The following is an 18,652-nucleotide window of genomic DNA, read 5'->3' as shown; positions in this document are numbered from 1 at the left end:
GCTTCTTTCAAATGTTTGTATAACCTCCCTGTGGGTGAAAACTTGATGCTTCTGGATACAGTCGTTATAATTTGATGCAGTTGATGTAAATCGGTGGATGAAGTAAGATCAGGACTAGGATTTCTGCAGATCGTAGATGTCCCTCTCAGCAGGAGTCGTTGCATTACTTTGAACCTCTAAGGGGGTCCCTGTGGCAATTTAAATCCCCATGGGAATCCCTGAAGTTGTGCACCTTTTTTGTGGCCTTCAGGTACAGACTTCCTAAGTGCTGTGCAGTCTGATTTGTGGAATTACAAACTCTATGGAGATCTCATAGGTTTGGATAAAACATATAAAATAATTTCAAACTTAAACCACCACATCCCACCTTGCATATGTATGTTCAAAAATTCAACACAGTACAAGGTTTACTGGTCTTGGGCACTGTCAGTGCAAACTAAAGGCTCAGTTCATGCCTGTAAAGCACTAACCCATCAACTAGGCAGGGTAAGGAATGCTGCCCTAATAGAAGCCCTGGGAGCCACTGTACCTCAAGAAGGAAGAATGACTCCACAACTTCAGGTATAGTAGGGGACTCCTCTTGATGGGGTGCTACATTTCTTAATGGGCTGCAGCTGCAGCACATTCTTCCCGTTACTGCTGGCCTGCACAAGAAGAAGGGAAACCGGACTATGGCTCCACCTCCCAACCACTCCTGTCGGGTTGCTAGCCAGGAGCAGCTGTTATACTCAGGGGAGCACAAGGACTGTCGCTCCTTGAGTTTCTTCCATCACTATTTATCTGCACAGGAGCTGTCCCTATTCTGAAAGAAGGTAAATCTTTGCTGTATTATGTGGGCTCAAAGAAAGTATTGAAACAACATTGCTTAAAAAATACTGTTTCTGAAATCCAAGAAATCAATGCTATATCTGATTTGTCTGTCCGTATAACAAAAGGCTTTGGTGGAAAGTAGCTGATAAAGTTAGGATTCTGGTAAATTACGAAGTGAATATTTATGATCTCTCTCTCTCTCCCTACATCTATGTTTAGAAAGATATTGATATACATACGTATCATTATTGAAAGTGAAGACAACTAGCTTACGTTTGATACGATGGAGAAGGGGAGCCAGTGGAGGAACTCACAGACAGGGCTGACATGGGCAAAGTGAGAGGCTATGAAAATGCCCTTTGTAGCAGTAGCAGCAGCATTCTGAATGGATGTGAGTGGAACAAGACTGTGTTTGTCAACGCCAGAAAAACGGATGTTTCAGTAATCGAGATGCAAGATGATAAGCATTTTAGCTGTGGGGATGGAGAGGAAACACTATGTCTTAGAGAGGTTATGCAGAAAGAATCTGCAAGGTTTAGATATAGCCTGGGTATGAAGACTGAGAGAAAGGTCTGAGCTGAAGATGATGCCTAGGTTATGGGCCTGAGTGACAAGCAGGATAATGATATTGTCCACAGCGGCTGAGAAGGAAGGTGTGAGGCAAGGGCTTGAGGGGAGAGGGAGAGCTCTGTTTTAGCTATATTGAGCTTGTGCTGATGACTAGACATCCATGAAGAGTAGTTGAGAAGTTTGCCTTTTGATCTGTGCAGCTTTTGTTTATTTTGGTTGTTTCATCTCCTCAACTCAAATCAATTTCAGTTTATTTACTGGATTTTCAGCATGCCTGCTCAGGTTTAAGGACTCTCTATTTATCGCGTAAACACTGTGTTTCAGGGTCCTTAAACCTGAGTAGGTGGGCTGAAAATGGAGCAAATAGGATGAAGAAGCATGACACAGAGATTGCTTGGCAAAGGGTTCTCTGACCTTTGCAAACAACTCTCACCTCAGACCTAACGAACTCATTAAACAAAATAGGTCTTGCAGGATACTTATCCATAAAAAGTAATGTGTAAGGTACCTACAGAAAGCTGATAACTTGTCAACATTCATAACCACTGTGAGATGTATGTGCAGGTAATATTTAAGGAATAATATATTTATATTGAACGTGTGCTTTAGGCATCAGGATGTCTCAGTAATGGCCTGTTTGGGCAAGGGGGAGTTGTCACACTGTCCTGTCTGGCCGGTGATGCAATGCCAGGCTCAATTGTGTAGCCTTGTGCAATACTATGATTTTGAATGGGAAACCATCAGCAGGAACAACAAACAATTGAAACCACTTCAAGGTAGAAAAGAAACTTTACAACAAGACAGGGATTCACCCTATCTATGAATAGAAGAAAAAAAAAAGACTGATTTCAGTGTAACAGAGTGAAGGGAAGGACACTGAGAAAACCCCTTGAGGAGCGGTGGGGCAGGAGGCACATTTATGAATGCTTGGATCCTGGTTTGTCCAAAACCAAGCAGTTCTTCAAAAGATTGACCTTTTGGGGGAAAATCTACTTTATTGCATAAGAAAGGTAACTATTAATAAGTCTGTCACTCAGGTTCGCATTTTATGTTGTTTTTTGCATTGTAACCACTTGTTTCTGTTAGGATATAAAGAAAAGGAGGACTTGTGGCACCTTAGAGACTAACCAATTTATTTGAGCATAAGCTTTCATGAGCTACAGCTCACTTCATCAGATGCATACTGTGGAAAATACAGTGAGGAGATTTATTTATTTATTTATTTATTTATTTTGAAAGCTTATGCTCAAATAAATTTGTTAGTTTCTAAGGTGCCACAAGTACTCCTTTTCTTTTTAAATAATCATGTTACAATATGTTAGGAGTGGTTAGTTAAATTTCAGTAAAATGATAGGTTAAGGTATAGCTAAGCAGAACTCAAGTTTTACTATATAGTCTGCAGTCAATCAGGAAGTAAGGGGGGGAAATGGGAACAGGGAATGGGAGTGGGGAATTGGAATCATGTTTTTCTAAGGGGGGAAATGGGTTTGGAGGAATTGGAATCATGTTTTGCTAAGGGGGGGAATGGGAACAGGGAATGGGGGTGGGGAAATTGGAATCATGTTTTGCTAAGGGGGCGGAATGGGAACAGGGACACAGGTAAGGCTCTGTGGTGTCAGAGCTGGGAAGGGGGATACTAAGGAAGGAAACTGGAATCATGCTTGCTGAAAGTTCACCCCAATAAACATTGAATTGTTTGCACCTTTGGACTTCGGGTATTGTTGCTCTCTGTTCATGCAAGAAGGACCAGGTAAGTAAGTGGCTAAAGGAATAACCCCCCAACAGTTTCCATCACTCTTTCTTGTTTCTAGTTAAATCTTTATTCTTTCTTAGATAAACCTACTTTAGTTTGATCTTCAGGGCTCACAAGTGCTGTGTGGTTTACAGGAGTGGTGGTTTGAGATAAAAATTGTAAATTGATTTATACAGCACCTTTGGGTGCAGAGGATCTGGAAGTTCTGCGAGTAGCCAGTGTCAGGGACTGGATATCACAAGGAAACAATTCAATGGGGGTTTGGGGATTGAGGTGCACTGAGTATTAATCTGCAAGGTGAAGGAAGGGTTGGCATAAGCCCAGAGGAAAGTGCTTGAGTGGCTGAAGGACTGGCAGTGTCACGGAGCTGACATCCCACTACCACAAGAAAAACTCCCTCTAGCTGAGGGCAAAGGGGGTAACAAGTTGACTCACGGTCCGGGATACCCTGAGAACTGTCACAAGAAGGTTGAGGATAAGGGGCCCAGTGTAACTTTATTGAAGTCAGTTAGGTTACTGGGGTGATTTTAGTTCAAGGGGTTGAAACTTCAGGAAGAAACAAGAATGATGAAGAAATGAAAGCAAGAGAACCTTTCAATAACCTCTTAATTAGTCAGTATACAAACAAACTCCTCTTTAGCACATATCAATCCCTAACTGTTTGCTGCAGCAGAGTCGTTCTGACAACATCAGCAATGGTCATTTTATAGTCTTTTCATTTTTAATAAAAATTAAAAATTAAAGTTACATTTGGTTTCCATATGTAGATAATCCTATTCAAATGAGGATGGTTATGGAATGTGGTTTTGGGCAGATGAATCCTGCAGCTTAGGAATGTTACAATGTGCAGTAACAGCAGAGAAGCTTAGTTTTTGTGCTCACATGCTAAGAGGCAAATCCAACCTTAGATTCCAAGCTGCAGAAGGTCCCCTGGCAGTAGCATTGGTGTCAAGATTTCAGTGGGCACTGCAGGTAGGGTGAGCAGACAGCAAGTGTGAAAAATCGGGATGGGGGTGGGGGTAATAGGAGCCTATATAAGAAAAAGACCCAAAATCGGCACTGTCCACATAACATTGGGACATCTGGTCACCCTAACTGCAGGTGATGTTCACATTGCTCAGCTTCACAGTGGCTCCCAGCATGCCAATGTGTAAGAGAGGGAGGGGACAGTGTACGGGTGGGTCCAAGATTCTAGTGCTGTGTGGGTGTTTGGGTGGCAGTGGCTTCTATGGAATAGCTCTGCAGACCGGAAAGAGGAAAATTACGCCAGACTGCATCTGTCCAGCTCCTGAGCTCATTACTCTGGCAGGGCACTGAATTTGCCCTTAAGTGTTTTCTTCCCCAAGCCCCCCTTCTTTGGAGGAAGATGAAGTTACATCTAACATCATGACCTGTGGGAGGGAAGCAAAAGATCTTGGGGAAAATTGCTTATAGTGGCTTTTTCCCCTTTTAAATTCAAAATGAAATAATTTGTGAGCAGCACAAGGGGCCTGTTCTTCCTCTGATGTGCTGCATAAATTCCTCCTTAAAATACATGTTACTATGAAGCTTTTCAACACTAATTCTCCAGGGGAATGTGAAATTAAGTGGGGCGGGAGGGAAAGAAGAGGGAGAGAGAAGCTGTCTTTACCATTTTGAGACCGCACCTTCCAATCCCTCATTATCCAGAGTACTTTGTGTCTCAACTCTATTGTCTTATAAGTCTGTGTAGCTCCTTATGGAAGGGACCATGTCTTCCTCTATATTTCTAAACCAATCATACTGTCTACACTCCTCTCCTTAAAAATTAAATAAGAGTGAGACTAAAAACTTCAACTGTTCTCTTTAATTTTCCTGAATAAAAATCTTATGTAAGTGGGTGAATTAGACTGACATCCACCACCCAGTGCATACTGAAAATGTAAAAAAGTGTTTATGATTTATATTATTTGCTACTTAATTTGTAACAAAGCAACAGGGACCAAGGCTATAGAATTATGTAATATGCATTTCATCCTCAGAAAAGCCTACTCTATAAATGGTAGCTAAGTAAAAGCTCTGCCAATACAGTTATAAGAAATCCATCATAATCAATCTTTTAAAAATTGTTTGTCCAGTCTGAGAATTAAAAGATGTATTTAATAAATTATTTGGGAAAGGACTGTCTTTAACCATGCACTGTAGAGTTTTAATCCAAATAATGATATGCAATTCTGTAATTCTTAAACAGTTCCAAAAGAAGTGTGTATACAATGTTCAAGAGCTAGAAACACGATAAAATAACGGTGTTTTTACTGAGGTTTTGGCATGCCATCTGGTCTAATTTGTCTTGTGCTTTATTTAGTACAATATCAGCTTTCTAGAGAATGTAAATTACTAGATGACCACTTTAAAAAGAGAACCCATAAAAGAGGAGTTAAATATATATGGAAAAATCACACGCTTTTAAGTTTGCCTACTTAAGAAAATATCCAATATCAAAATATATTGAAGCCTAGATGAGTCCAGAAGTGCATTAATTTACTCCATGAATGCAAACTAGAATTTATTGTGATAAAAGTGATAAAGAAATATAGTGATGGCAAAATATTGAAATAACTTTGCAGATATTGTATGTTGTGATTTTATAATAGGCATAATGACATAACATGTCATTAATAACAAAACCGTACAATGGATTTTAATTAAATCCAAGCGAAAAAAGACCCTTGTGGACATCCTCTGCCCCAAATTAAGTTTTTTGACAATCTTGATTAATGGTAACACACACACTTCATGGTTTGTAAACCTGAAACATACTTATACATTACAGTCCCATTGTCTGCTTCCAGGTGAATGCCTGGTTAGTCAGCAACAGTGAAATCCCGTGCACAAGAGGTTGTTTTTACATGTTTTACATGTTTTCTAGAAAGGTGATATCAAAAAAAGTAAACAGGTACCAAAGTAGGAATTCTAGTATCTAAACTTTCTCTTTCCTTAGGGTAAATTTAATGAAATAATGACAGAACAATTAAAGAGTTCCTACCCGCAAAATTTCTTCAATACAGCTGTTATCTCCTGTTCCACTCTCCTGTAAACAAAGAGGAAAATACTTTTTAAGTAAGAAATAACAAATGGCCGGTTTGAGGATATGTGGCTACATGAGATGTACTCAAGACTTGGGTACATTTTCAAGTCAATGTCAAGTGTTTCTAGCATCAGAATACTGGTGATGTGTTAAACTCAGAAATTATTTCCTACTTTTTCTACAAGAAAATAATTTTTTTTAAAATGTTTATTCTTTAAATGAGTGACCACAATATATTTTTATTTAATCTATAAGATTCTGGTTACATTTACTTTAGGTGTGGTTCATTTCACACATATCATGTGGTTATTATATGTATAGGTAAAATAGTCACTGTATATACACAGACCTAATATATTTACTATAAATTTATTTACAATAAATTAACAAAAACAGACTGGCTCCTTCTTGTAGGTAAAACTCCCATTGGTTGCCCAGGGTAGTTTTGTTTCCATAAGGATTAGGCCCATTATTGACTACAGAAACTTTAATGGAATCAAGCGTTTAAACTCTTGGAGCTGTGTTCAATAGGTAAATCAGAGGTCTAACAGGGCCATTCAGGGTATGTCTACACTGCAATGTTAGCCTAGGGTAGTTCAACTTGAGTTAGCAGACCCTGGGTTTGTAACCTAGGGAACAAGCATCTACCCTCATTTGAAACCCCTGGTTAGGAACTGTTAAACCGTGGGTCCCAATCTGGGATTCTAGTGTCTACGCTGCATTATGCAGACCCGAGTGCAACCATCCATATCCCAGACTGCCTAGCGCCCTCCCAAAAAGTGGTTTTTCTAGCCCTTTGTTCATGGTACAGGGTGAGAAAACTTAACTGTCCACCAAACATGACTGTCCAGAGGACAAAGAAAGTCAGACCATTGTGGGATACTTTTGGAGGACTCCCAGAGTATGAGTTCAGTGGGGCTGAGTCTACACTGCAAAGCAATAGGGCTTGAACCATGGGTCCTGGCTTGACTCAGACCGGAATCCTCCACCCTTGTGGGGTCCTGGGACCCTTGGTCTGAGCCCTGGATTAGCACAATTTGTGTGTAGATGGAAAGGGGGTTTGGCTTGAACCTGAGTTTGAACCATGGGCTTATACTGCAGCATAGACTTAACCACAGTGAACACTGTACACACAATTGTGAGGAGTTACCTATACAGGCAGTGGCGGATTAGTCACTGGGCCAATGGGGCCCCTACCCAGGGGCTCTGGCCAATTTGGGGGGCCTGGAAAAATGGGCACGCCCCAACCCACTCCTGCCAGGGAGCAGGGTCGAGGCACAGGGGCTTGCCCCACTCTGCCTGCCAGCAGAGAGTCAGGGCATGGGGGCTTGTCCTGCTCTGCCCACCCGGCGCTCCTGCTGGGGAGTGGGGGAAGCCCCAGTGCCTGACCCTGCTCCCCAGCAGGAACGCTGGGTGGGGGGAGGAGGGGGGAGACTGCAGGCAGAAGGGTTGGGGAGGGGCCTCCCACTTGCTCTGGCCCCAGGTCCCACAAACCCCTAATCTGCCTCTGTATACAGGTCCTTAAGTCCATCCCCATTCAGCAAAACATTCAAGTACATGTTTAACTTTAAGCATGTGCCTCAGATTCATTGAAACCAGCAGAGAATGAGGTGCAGTGGAATCTCGCTCTGCTATCCCCATCTCCTCCCTTGACCTGACCCCCTGCCTCCCATCTCTGCCCCAACATACCCTCTTCCTTTCTTACGCTGTGCAGTGCAGCTCTGCTAAAGCAGGCAGCAAGGACGAGTGGGGAAGCAGGTGCAGAAGGCGGTCTAGCTGCTTCTGCCAGCTTTACATAACTTAGAAATTCCTGTTAAACAGGGGGAACTCTCCAGCGGGAGTCTCCAAACGTTTGAATTCACTTTACACTGCAGAATCCACCAAGTGAAATGATTTTTGCTTATGCAGAACACAATGAACTTAGAAGATGGGAGAATGTGGCCCTGACTCTTTTGTTTAACAGTGGGAGAAAAAATAAATGTGTACTTATTGTTATTATTAATAATTAACTTTTGAAGTGAGCTAGGAATTTTGGCTCAAATCTTTGAAGGTGATTAGTGATTCCAGATACCTAAATGTTCAGGTGTCCAATCTGAGGAACATGCCTGATCTTCCGAAGTGCTGAGCACCTGCCCTCTGAAAATCAGATACCTCTAAAGTGTCTCAATTTAGGCACCTACAATCACTAACCACTTCTGAAAATTTATGCTTTTCATACTTACATGGTATTGTTAGCCAAATAGTGTTTGCTCTAGTCCTGTATGTTAATACCATGGTTCTCCCGGAAGATCATGCTAAGTGCAGAGAAGTACAATAACCATGATGCTGTGCTTCCTGGCAGAGTTGGAGGGAGGATTTGATTTGGAGAGAGGGTTTAAATTCATATGCTCTGGAAGTCTCAGGGGGGTAGCAAAGTCAGAATTAAGGCAATAATTTATGTTTCATAATTTTTGTGGCTGTTATTTCATGCCAGGTTATGGGAACTCATGAGTCTTTTATTGTCAGCATTCCTGAAAATTTTTGCTGAATATGGCCCTTGGTTATTAAACAAATGAATTGTCTTTAACTCTTTTGCTGTAGTACAGTCTGCCATCTTAAAAGTCAATAAGAGTTATGCCATTGACTTCAGTAAAAGAAGAACTGGGTGCAACATAAAGCGCCTTTCAAGAATTATTCATATTTGACAAATCACTGGTTAAAAGGAACTACAGTCAATTGCAAATAGCCCCATTCTGAACTCATCATTGCAACAGATGAATCAAAGAATGCAATATGCTGCTTTTGCTGTTAGTGGAGTAACAATACAACAGATGCTGCTAATAAAGTTAATACTAACAAGAAAAAAACACACATGAAGAAAAATCACAAAATTCTGTGGACTTTCTATTTTCCTCTCACTAACTGATTTATTTTTCTCCTCTCCATGGATCCCCCCTTCCCCAAAAAGCCTGTTCTATGCTTAGTCATCACACCAACATCATTAACAGTTGAGCACACAAAGCCCTCCTGGCACAGCACATGCCTTGTATGTATGAAAAATTTTACATGGTGGTAAATTCCGCCTGCAATTTGCATCAAGATGCGATCTGTTGGAGGGCTTGCACGGAAAGAGGAACACACTTGCAAATATGGTGGTTGTATCCAGGATTTAGATGGTTTGGGGGAGGAAATTATTAAAGGGATTAATCTTATAACAAAATACCAGCTTTCTAAAGATCCCCTGACCTACTTACTTAATGCTCCCGTAGAGGATCTACATTTTAAAAAGAAAGACAAATCAATTAATTTTTATTGTTAGTATTTAGCCTTTGTATTACATACTAGTTAAAAAATGTAACCCCTCTGACTATAGAATTGTGGCATGGTAAAATATGAACTGTCTTGTAATGGAAAAACTTTCACACCAAGAATGTACACAAGAGAAGCGCCAAAAAGAGGATTGGTACTTAGAAATTTGGTCATCCTTTTTTAGTGTACACAGACGAGGAGGGCTCCCCAGCAAGCAGGCCAGAATCTTTAGACAGGTTCTTTGAATATTAATCTGATCCTGAATAAGTAATATACAATGTAGTATGTTAATGTTTTATTGTAAATTTGCCTTACTGAAAGTTTTTTTTAAATCATCTATTACTTACATGCTGTAAATACTATACACTTTCACCTATTTACATGGCTAGATCTGCCCATTTTAAATTGCATTCTGCTTCTACTATTCTTTCAGTGTATACTACATGACCCTGTGCCTGAATAAATCTATATAAAAAGTGCCCATAATTTGAACGATGTAATTCTTTCTCCCTCTTGATAATGTACATACAGCAAAAGATTTGTGCAATGTACATTTTAATTACTCTGTTTTGGGGGAAAACTCAAAACTAAAAGAAACTATTACTAAAGGAAGTGAGGTTTCTGGGTGTTGTTTCATGCTGAATTGCTGAGCTGTTACTAACTTATTATTTATACCAGCTTTGATGAACTCATTTGCCTATCATTGCTTTTTGAAATCTATCACAACAGACTCATCTCCCCGAACCTCCAATGAACTCTCAGTGAAATTCTGGCAACTCTAGTTCACGTATCAAAGGCAGTGGGCATGATTCTTTTAGTTCTTTGATGCTTTTCCCATTATCTTCATTTCTCAGTCAGGGCAGCCCCCCAAAACACCAAACATTTGTACGCACACGCACACACAGAATCTGACAGGAAGATGTGAGGATCTGCAGTCAAGGATAACAGCAGCTATTACTGAAGAAATAGCCAGGGGCATCACATCATTGATAACACAAGGAGCTAATTACCATGCAAAGCACAGAGTGCTGTAAGAAACGAGGCTGAATAAAGACTACACTGAATTCTTGGGATATGGGATGTAATTGCAAGAAAGCTACATCTGTACATATTTTATTTTATACTTTTCTTTTTTTTTCTTACCAACAGCTTTCACAGAGTGATCTATAAAGGAACTTGTATTAAAAGAATTCCCAATTTATGAGCCTTTTCCTTTCCTCTCAAATCTTTACACTGAAAAAAGGGAGAACAATCTACCATGGCAATCTAGTTTAAATGTAGGCCACATCTACACTTGGAGCTGGGGGTATGATTCCCAGCTGCGCAGACATGCTCATGCTAGCTCTCATCAAGCCAGCATGCCAAAAACAGCAATGTAGCCAGTGTAGCACGGGCAGCGGTGAGTGGCCGCATGGGCTAGTCACCCCAAGTATGTACCCACAGGGGGCAGAAGAAGTAGGTGGAGTACTAGTAAGATGAGAGCTAGTGCAAGTGTGTCTATATGAGCTGGGAATCACACCCCTAACTCCAACTGTAGCGTAGATGTAGCCTTAGTGTAAGAGATTGTTATGGCAAAAGTTTTTTATATCATTATTTGTGTTGCATTAAGTACTTCCACTAACTCTTTGCATTTTGCACTTTTTGCACTTTTTCTTCAGTGTAAGTTAAAAGTTATTGAAATATTTTAAATGTTGAGATATACCCACTGTACCTCCCGGGCCTCTGCCCACTCAGTCTGGGTCTTTCTTGCCATGCTGGCATTAAAAAGCTGGACATCAGCAACCAGTTTGGTGTCAGTTGGTGGTACGTTTGGGGTTCTTTCAAAAGTGGGTTCCTGACTGCAAGGATTCAATACTCTGTTCTGACACCCTCCTGATACATAACTGCCTCTCTGCTCACATCGCCACACCACGCAAACACTATAATAGGCTGGAATAATAGGTGGCGGTTACATTATCAAGCAATGTAAGATTATATTGCTGGAATTCATACATGCAGAGCAAATTAAAGTTCTGTTTGGTAACTGATGAGTGCTTACAACTTGTACTGATTATTTCTTCTAAAAAAAACCCCCCAAAACCAAAAAAACCGAATGCATGGGCATGAACTCTGATCTGCCTATATATCAAAAACAGGTTTCCATAGTCTACAAGAGAGTGAATCTTTATTTCAATGCAGAAAACATCCAAATTTTTAAGAGGAATAAAAGACATCTGGATAGAAAGTACTATCGCACAGGAACTATTGGTGCTTTAAAAAAAACTGCTTCCTCAAAGACAGTTAAGTGCCTAACTCCCATTGAAATCAATATAGGGCCTATTTTACTAAAGGAAGGGTACAGAAGGATTGTGGCCCAGGTTGTTAATGAAATAAAAGGCATCAATTCCCATTGAATGAAACTTCAGACTCACCAATATGCCTCATAACAAGTGCTTCCTTCTTCTTGCTCTCATTCATCCTGAGGTGTTGCATTTATGCCTACACTTTTCCCTTACCTCATGTAAAAAAAGCTTTTGCTGCATTCTCATTTAAGGTAGGAGCTACTAGAGATGGCCCTAGTTAAGGATACCTAATATTTTCCATAATAAGCCCTGTTTTCCCTTCTTTATAAGTTGCAGAATTTGTATTGTTTGGGTTGCAATACTGCATGTTTGCTCTGTCTCAATAGTGTTGTTGTTGTTCTGTTTAAAGGGGGTAAGGAAAATTCCAGCAACAACAATTAAACTATTTTTGAGGATAAGGCAAGGGAAAAATAGGGAGTTTTTCCAGTGTTAAATTTTCTCCCCCGTAATCATTTCTTTGGAGAGCTTTAATGCCTACAAGGACCAGGAACATGAAATTTGGCATGTGGATGGTCATGGGGTCAGAGAGGTGACTTTTACCGTTCCCGTGAAAATGTGTCTATATTTGGCAGAGTCGTCAGACTGAAAAAATCCATTTGTGCATGCTTAATAGGGTTTGTTAGCGGTTTGCTGCTTACATCTCGGAACATTCCATTTATACTGAGCATGTTGCAGCCCCCAAAAACTCCCTAATATGACAACTGCACTGAGCATGTTCCCTGGCAGAGAGTTAGAGCTCAGGCTGAGGGGATAATGTAACAGCAGGAGCAGCAATTGCATCCACCCCTTTGATTTACGGGAAGGCAAGAGTTGTGGTAAGGACCACAACTCGAGATAGCTGAAAGTCACGATTTCTACTTGATGGGAAATTCCAACATTTTGAATTTTGTTTTCTTTCCAAAGAGAACAAAACCAAAAAAATTCAAAATTTCCTGGAAAAACAAATTTTTTGAAAAATTTTGTTTTGTTCAAATTGAAATGTTTTGTTCCAATTTCTACTTTTTAAAAATGTTATAGCATAATTTTAAATATAAAACAGAATTCAACACAAAACACTGAAATGTTTCATTCTGATAAAGTCCAAACATTCACTGACTAAAGTGCTATTTTTTTAAAAATCGACACAAAATTTAAATCAAAACCAACACAGAAAGTTCCCAGGGAAAGTTTCAATTTCAACTAAATAAAATTTTCTCAAGGAAAACATTCTATTGGAAATTTTTTGACTAGCTCTTATATGAGCCAATCCCTTTCCACTGCTCAAAGGGATAGCTCCCCTGTTCCTCCCTGTGTCATAAGAACAGCATTCCCCCACAGCTCCCTTTCCTCCTTGCAGTTGCAGTGACAGCTCCCATTTGAATCTACTTTAGTCACTATGAGAAGATGTGCTGGGTGTCAGGAGGAGATGATGAATTGTAGTCTCTTCTATTGCACTTTAGTGTTGCTAACTCTGGTATTTCACCATCCGTATTACTCAGCAAGACTTCATGCCCCTACCTTAGGATGCAGACAAGCAGGGCTTGAACTGGGATAGGTCAGCCAGCCAATTGGGACAGGTTAGCAGCCTGTCACTATTTTCTGGCGACATCTTGTTCTCCAGAATTTCAACTTTCATAAATAAAAAAAAGACAAAGTTGCACAGGAAGCTTTAGTTGGCATTTCCTAACTTTTCAGTGCTTTCCTTTGCAACCTTAGTTCTTTGCGTGTAATTTAAAATACAATTGGTTATAGTCTGTAAAAAATAGCTATTCATTCTTAGGCTTTTTATTACTCTGCTTTGGACCTAAGACTCTAATTTTACAAGGGACCTCTGATTGTTTTCCTAGGAAGGCATCTAAATTTAAAAGCTGGGACTTGGGAGTAGAAAAATAACATTTTACTCAAGCTCTGTGATTAAAGTGTTGTACTAATTAAAAGAAAAAAAGTTATTAAAAACATATAATTCACAGTGACTGTAATAAACTCAATCCTTTTAATTAATATAGTCATTATCTTTCCAAAATGGATTCTTTACATTTATTATGGGGATTATTTTTCATATAATTGAACCTTGCAACAATGCTCTTTCCTCAAAAAGGGAAGAGGAGAAAGGTTTACAAGGATTTTCTTTTAAGAAGGCTTAGAAGTGTGCATTTAAAAAAACATATCTTTGCTCTGTGGAAAGGATCTGGATATCTCAGTCCTGGATCACATATCAATTTGAGTGCTAACATTACCCAGGAACTGTACCAGGAACTGAGAGACTCTCTGGCTAGGAAGCCGATGAATAATAATTAAAAAAAAAATCTACAGGCAAATAGGAACACAAAATGATCAAATAGATATGCACTGACTGCAAGCTGCTTAGAACACGTTAATTGGACAGAGCCTGTTTTGTTCATCATAGATGATATATAGATTCAAAGCAACTCAGCGAGTCATTTGGTACTTTCCAGTTGGATAAGGAAAGTGAGATTTGGTGACAGATGGTGATGAGGAGTCAGCAGAGAAGAAAGGTAATGGTGGAAATTGAAAAGTTGTAGAACACAGTGGTTCCTAAACTTCTCCACAGAATGGATGACAGTAGAACCTCAGCTTTACAAACACCAGTGTTCAACAGACCAGTTATATTAACAATTTTTCTTGCCAGAAAAAAAATCACATAACGAAACTGAAATAGATGAAGTAAAAGTAAACATCCCTTTACATTCTGATGCCTTCAGTGCATTGGAAATTGCTTTGCATTGGTGTGAAGAACAAGAGGAAAACAGTACAGTGCACCACACTTTACCTTATGCATTGTACCTACTATAATTTTGAGGTATTCAATTTTATGAACTCTGCAATCTTCAGTTAGTTTACAAAACAGGGATTCTTCTGTACATGGTAGTAATGAGAGTGTCTGATGGACCACCTCTCCTTCCATTAATGATTGCATGGACACATCTCTCCTTCCACTGTTGCTCAGAAAACATGCCTGTGACAACTACAACAACTGCTTTCATGGAAAAGAAATATTAAGATAGTAAGTTATATTTTTAGCTGTCTGTCTTTTGACCCACGGACCACAGTTTGGGAACCACTATCATAGACAAATAATGGAGAGGGTGAAGAGGTTGCATTTAGTAATGGAAAAACATTTTCTGCAAACTATAGCTTAAGAAATAGCACATGCCATACAGAAAATGATTTTGGAAATCCACTTTTCTTTGTATTACCCAACTGTCCAGACAATTTAAGGGTCTGATCTAGCAAACTTCCCTTGTAAATGGGAGATTTGGCCGTTTAAGGACTCTGGGTGAGATTTTGTGCTATGCCTGTAAGGATACGTCTACAATGTAACCACAGGGGTGACTGCTGCATGTGTAGACATGACCAAAGCTAGCTTGGGTTAGCTATCTTGAATTACAATAGCAGTGAAGCCTCAGCAGCATGGGCAGCTGCACTGAGCATTCAGGCTTTACTTCAGTGGCTAATCCACGCTGCTGCAGCTTCACTGTTACTGTTATTCAAGCTAGATAGAGCAAAGCAACTCCAGTATGTTTTTAGTGCTGCAGTCACACCTCTGCTTGCAGCGCAGATATATCCTAAGAGGCATAACTCGCAGCCTAAGCTGAGTGGGGGCTTTATGCCACCCTTCTGCACTCCCACTTCTGGGCCACTCTGGAGGCTGGAGTGACCTCTGGCACAATTTAGACAGCCTACAGGCTTAAGTTACAGCAGCCTCTGGTCTGCCCTATGGGTTTCAGCGCTGCCCAAAATCTCTGTAGCACTACATGCTGTGGCCCAAACATCAACACATCTCTTCCTGCCCCAGCATGCCCCATACACCAGAGCTTGTGAAGGGGCCCATGGAGGACAGCTTTATGCCTGTCTTGCATAGTGTCTGTGCTGGGGCAATCCTCTCTCCAGATAGAGGGCTTTTAAAGTCCCTTCACACTGCTCCAGCCCTTTTACCTAGGGCAAAGGAAACAGAATAGAGGGGAGAATCTCACCATCCAGGTAGGACCCGTATCTAACTTAAGTTGTACCTATTGTGCTTTCTATGTTTCAAGACATCCAGGATGTTTCTTTTTTTCATATTGTAGTATGGCTCCACAAGCAGAGTGGGTGAGAACAAAAGAACACCTAGGCTATGTTAGCAGTTCCATCTTTCCACCTCAGTTGAACTCAGAATGTGAGGACACTAATAGCAAAAGAGACATTGTCAGGTAAGTATGTTCACAGATTATGGTGGGTGCTTTAAAATTTTAAATTAAAAGAAAAAAATTCCCTCAAATCCCCCTTCTATCCATTACAAGCAACAATGGAACAATCAATTATCACAGCTACATTGGTAACGTTTCCTATAAAAGTAGCTTGGGGACGTCAAGTGAATGGCACAGGCAGATGGGCTAAGCAATTTAACTGACTTCAACATTTTATTCATAAAAAACACTGCAGCCCAGGAACAATCAAAGGGAGCGTAATGGACAAGAGCTGCATTGTTCTATTAATAAAATATAAAGGTTTTATTGTTATTGGGAAAGAGTGACTATCAAATCAATACTGTGTCATAATATATTAATGTTTTTTCTTCACTAATGAAACAATGGATGCTGATGTGATTACACTCTCTTGCCACATAGCTGAAAAATATAATAAGATAGCGGTAATTAAAATTGCTCCTGAAATATAAGGTGCTTGATCCTGCAAGGTGCTGAGTGAGGGCCCTGAGCTCCCACTGAAGTCAACAGGAGTGGAAGGCACTCTGCACTTATTAGGAAGTACTCAACAGATTGCAGAATTAAGTCCTTATGCCTCCTTCGCCACTAAAAATTATGTCATTCCAAAAGAGTTAATTGGAGTCCTTTCAAAATGCCTTCTGCACAGTACATTTACTACTGTACTGAATTATCTTAGTGCATACTGTAAGTATATTAAATTGATTAGCTGTTTGACATAACAGTCTTTTATTGGAAAGATTCCATAATGAAAACTGGAGTCCTTTGTTTTTGTAATAGGTAAAGCACCGTTAGTGAAAGTGCGAGCTTCTCACGTAGCCCACAAAGGCCCTCAACAGTAACCTAGAAAGACCTTCTATGCGACTCATAGAGTTCAGTCTCCATTCCTGTTCAATTCTTGGCCTCTCTGTTACAGAGAATGCCAGCATTGCCAGTTAGTGTCAACTGGAATGTAGTATTTTTTGTGTGTGATGTGGACACTTGTCCACTAGAAACTGGACTGAGACCACCATATACGTGTAATATATTGAGTGTATTTGTCCAGGAAGAATATACAATAATCCTAATATACATATGTAAAGCAGCAACAGTTAGAAAAAAGAATATTATGGCACTATTAATCTTTCAGTAACTTAATATGTATATACCACCAGCTATGACAATATCCAATTAATTAAATGGATTAATTTGCCAAGAGATCTTTTAAAAAAGATTTTAATTAACAATAAATCAATAAAATTATTCAACATGAAAATCAATTACATCCCTGTTTACATTATTTAACTCCAAATATTTTTGTTTTGTGTGCTTGTAATTAGCAAGCTATAAAAGATGCCATAAATGAGCATAATGAGAGGAACTGTTTATAAATGATAATTGGTATTCATTCCCATTGAGCTAAAGGTTACGTGATTACAGAGTGTAGCAAAGAAAGGGTTAAACCTATTACCGGTGGAAGGCTTTGGAATATGGAATTCTGTGTAATCCTTTCCTGAATAAGACCGCCCCCCTGCTAAAGGGACCCCAAAACAATGTTTGACTGAAACTCTAATGTCTGTGGAGGCGTGGAAGGCTCTCCCTTAAAACGTACTCTAATCCATTCAACAGTGACCAAATTGGAAGCAAAAAACCCTTTCTTGGGATCTGAAGAAGGATACAAAGGGAGCCTGAATTCCTCATCCCAATGGTAAAGCAAGCTTCAGGGCCCTAACACCACCTAGCACAAAAGGAAGGGAGAATAATATTCAGATTCCTACAAAAATCTGAATTAATCTTGGGGGGAAAGCTCAGAACAGGCAAAGAATTACTCTGTCATTGTGGGAAACAAAATCTAGCTTCATTGACTCTCCGTGTGGACACTAAGGGCCACCAGAAAGGCCACTTTCACTGAGGCCCAAAATAAGGATACTGACGCCATAACTTTCAAGGGAGCAGCACAGAGAATGAAGCAACCACAGTGAAATAGTCTAGATTCCCAGGAGGTAAAATTGATCTAGTCTTCATCTACATCTGCTTCATGGTTCTGAAAAACCAGGATCACACCTCAGAGAGATAGCTAACCCCCAGCATAGACAGCACCCTCCCATCGGCTTAGGTAGCGAACATGGGGAAGAGACCAATTAGGGGAGCTGTATTGCTGATGTCTGCCTTCTCAGTGTTCTGAGACAGAGACTCTTATCTAATCCTAACTGAAAAAACCTCCAAGACCTGGAGAGCCCAGCAAATTTTGGCTTCCAGCCCTATCCATTCACTAGCCCAAGAGAGTGTCCCAGGTTAAACAGGCCCTAGAAGTAGACAGCAGAGTGTCTATCACTATGGAAGACAGACCAAGATATTCCAAGGCTCTTCTCTCTTAAATCAGACTTCTACATACATCTTTTCTAGGGCAGTGGAATGTACTGGTCCTTGAGACTAGAATTGATTGGTGTTTCATTAGAACATGCTGATTCATCAAACCCAGCCTGTTTCACAAAAACACTTTGGGTTCAACCAATATTTGTAGAATTGCACAAAGTTCTGAAAACTGACCATTGATTCCTACCCTGTTCTCTGCTTGTGACACATAACAATCTAGCCTCCTGTGGGCTGTAATACTTTGGTCTAATTCTGGTTGTTGGGTTTGGTGCAGATGCCGGATGGT

General features: G+C 40.1%; 1 protein-coding gene across 3 annotated transcripts in view; it reads right to left on the bottom strand.

Moving 5' to 3' along the window:
• AFF3 (ALF transcription elongation factor 3) overlaps positions 1-18,652 on the bottom strand; it is a 469,491-nt gene that overhangs the window by 264,679 nt on the left and 186,160 nt on the right. For 2 of the 3 annotated variants that reach the window (XM_073352102.2, XM_073352110.2), the window contains exon 4: positions 6,138-6,182. The exons of the other annotated variant lie outside the window; for it this stretch is intronic. In XM_073352102.2, the coding sequence (XP_073208203.1) occupies positions 6,138-6,182 (45 nt within the window). The remainder of the gene's footprint in view (positions 1-6,137; positions 6,183-18,652) is intronic. 3 annotated transcript variants of the gene reach the window in all.

This window comes from Lepidochelys kempii, chromosome 1 (genome assembly GCF_965140285.1).
Source record: "Lepidochelys kempii isolate rLepKem1 chromosome 1, rLepKem1.hap1, whole genome shotgun sequence".
NCBI lineage: Eukaryota > Metazoa > Chordata > Testudines > Cheloniidae > Lepidochelys > Lepidochelys kempii.
This window is presented reverse-complemented; position numbering and strand designations above follow the sequence as displayed.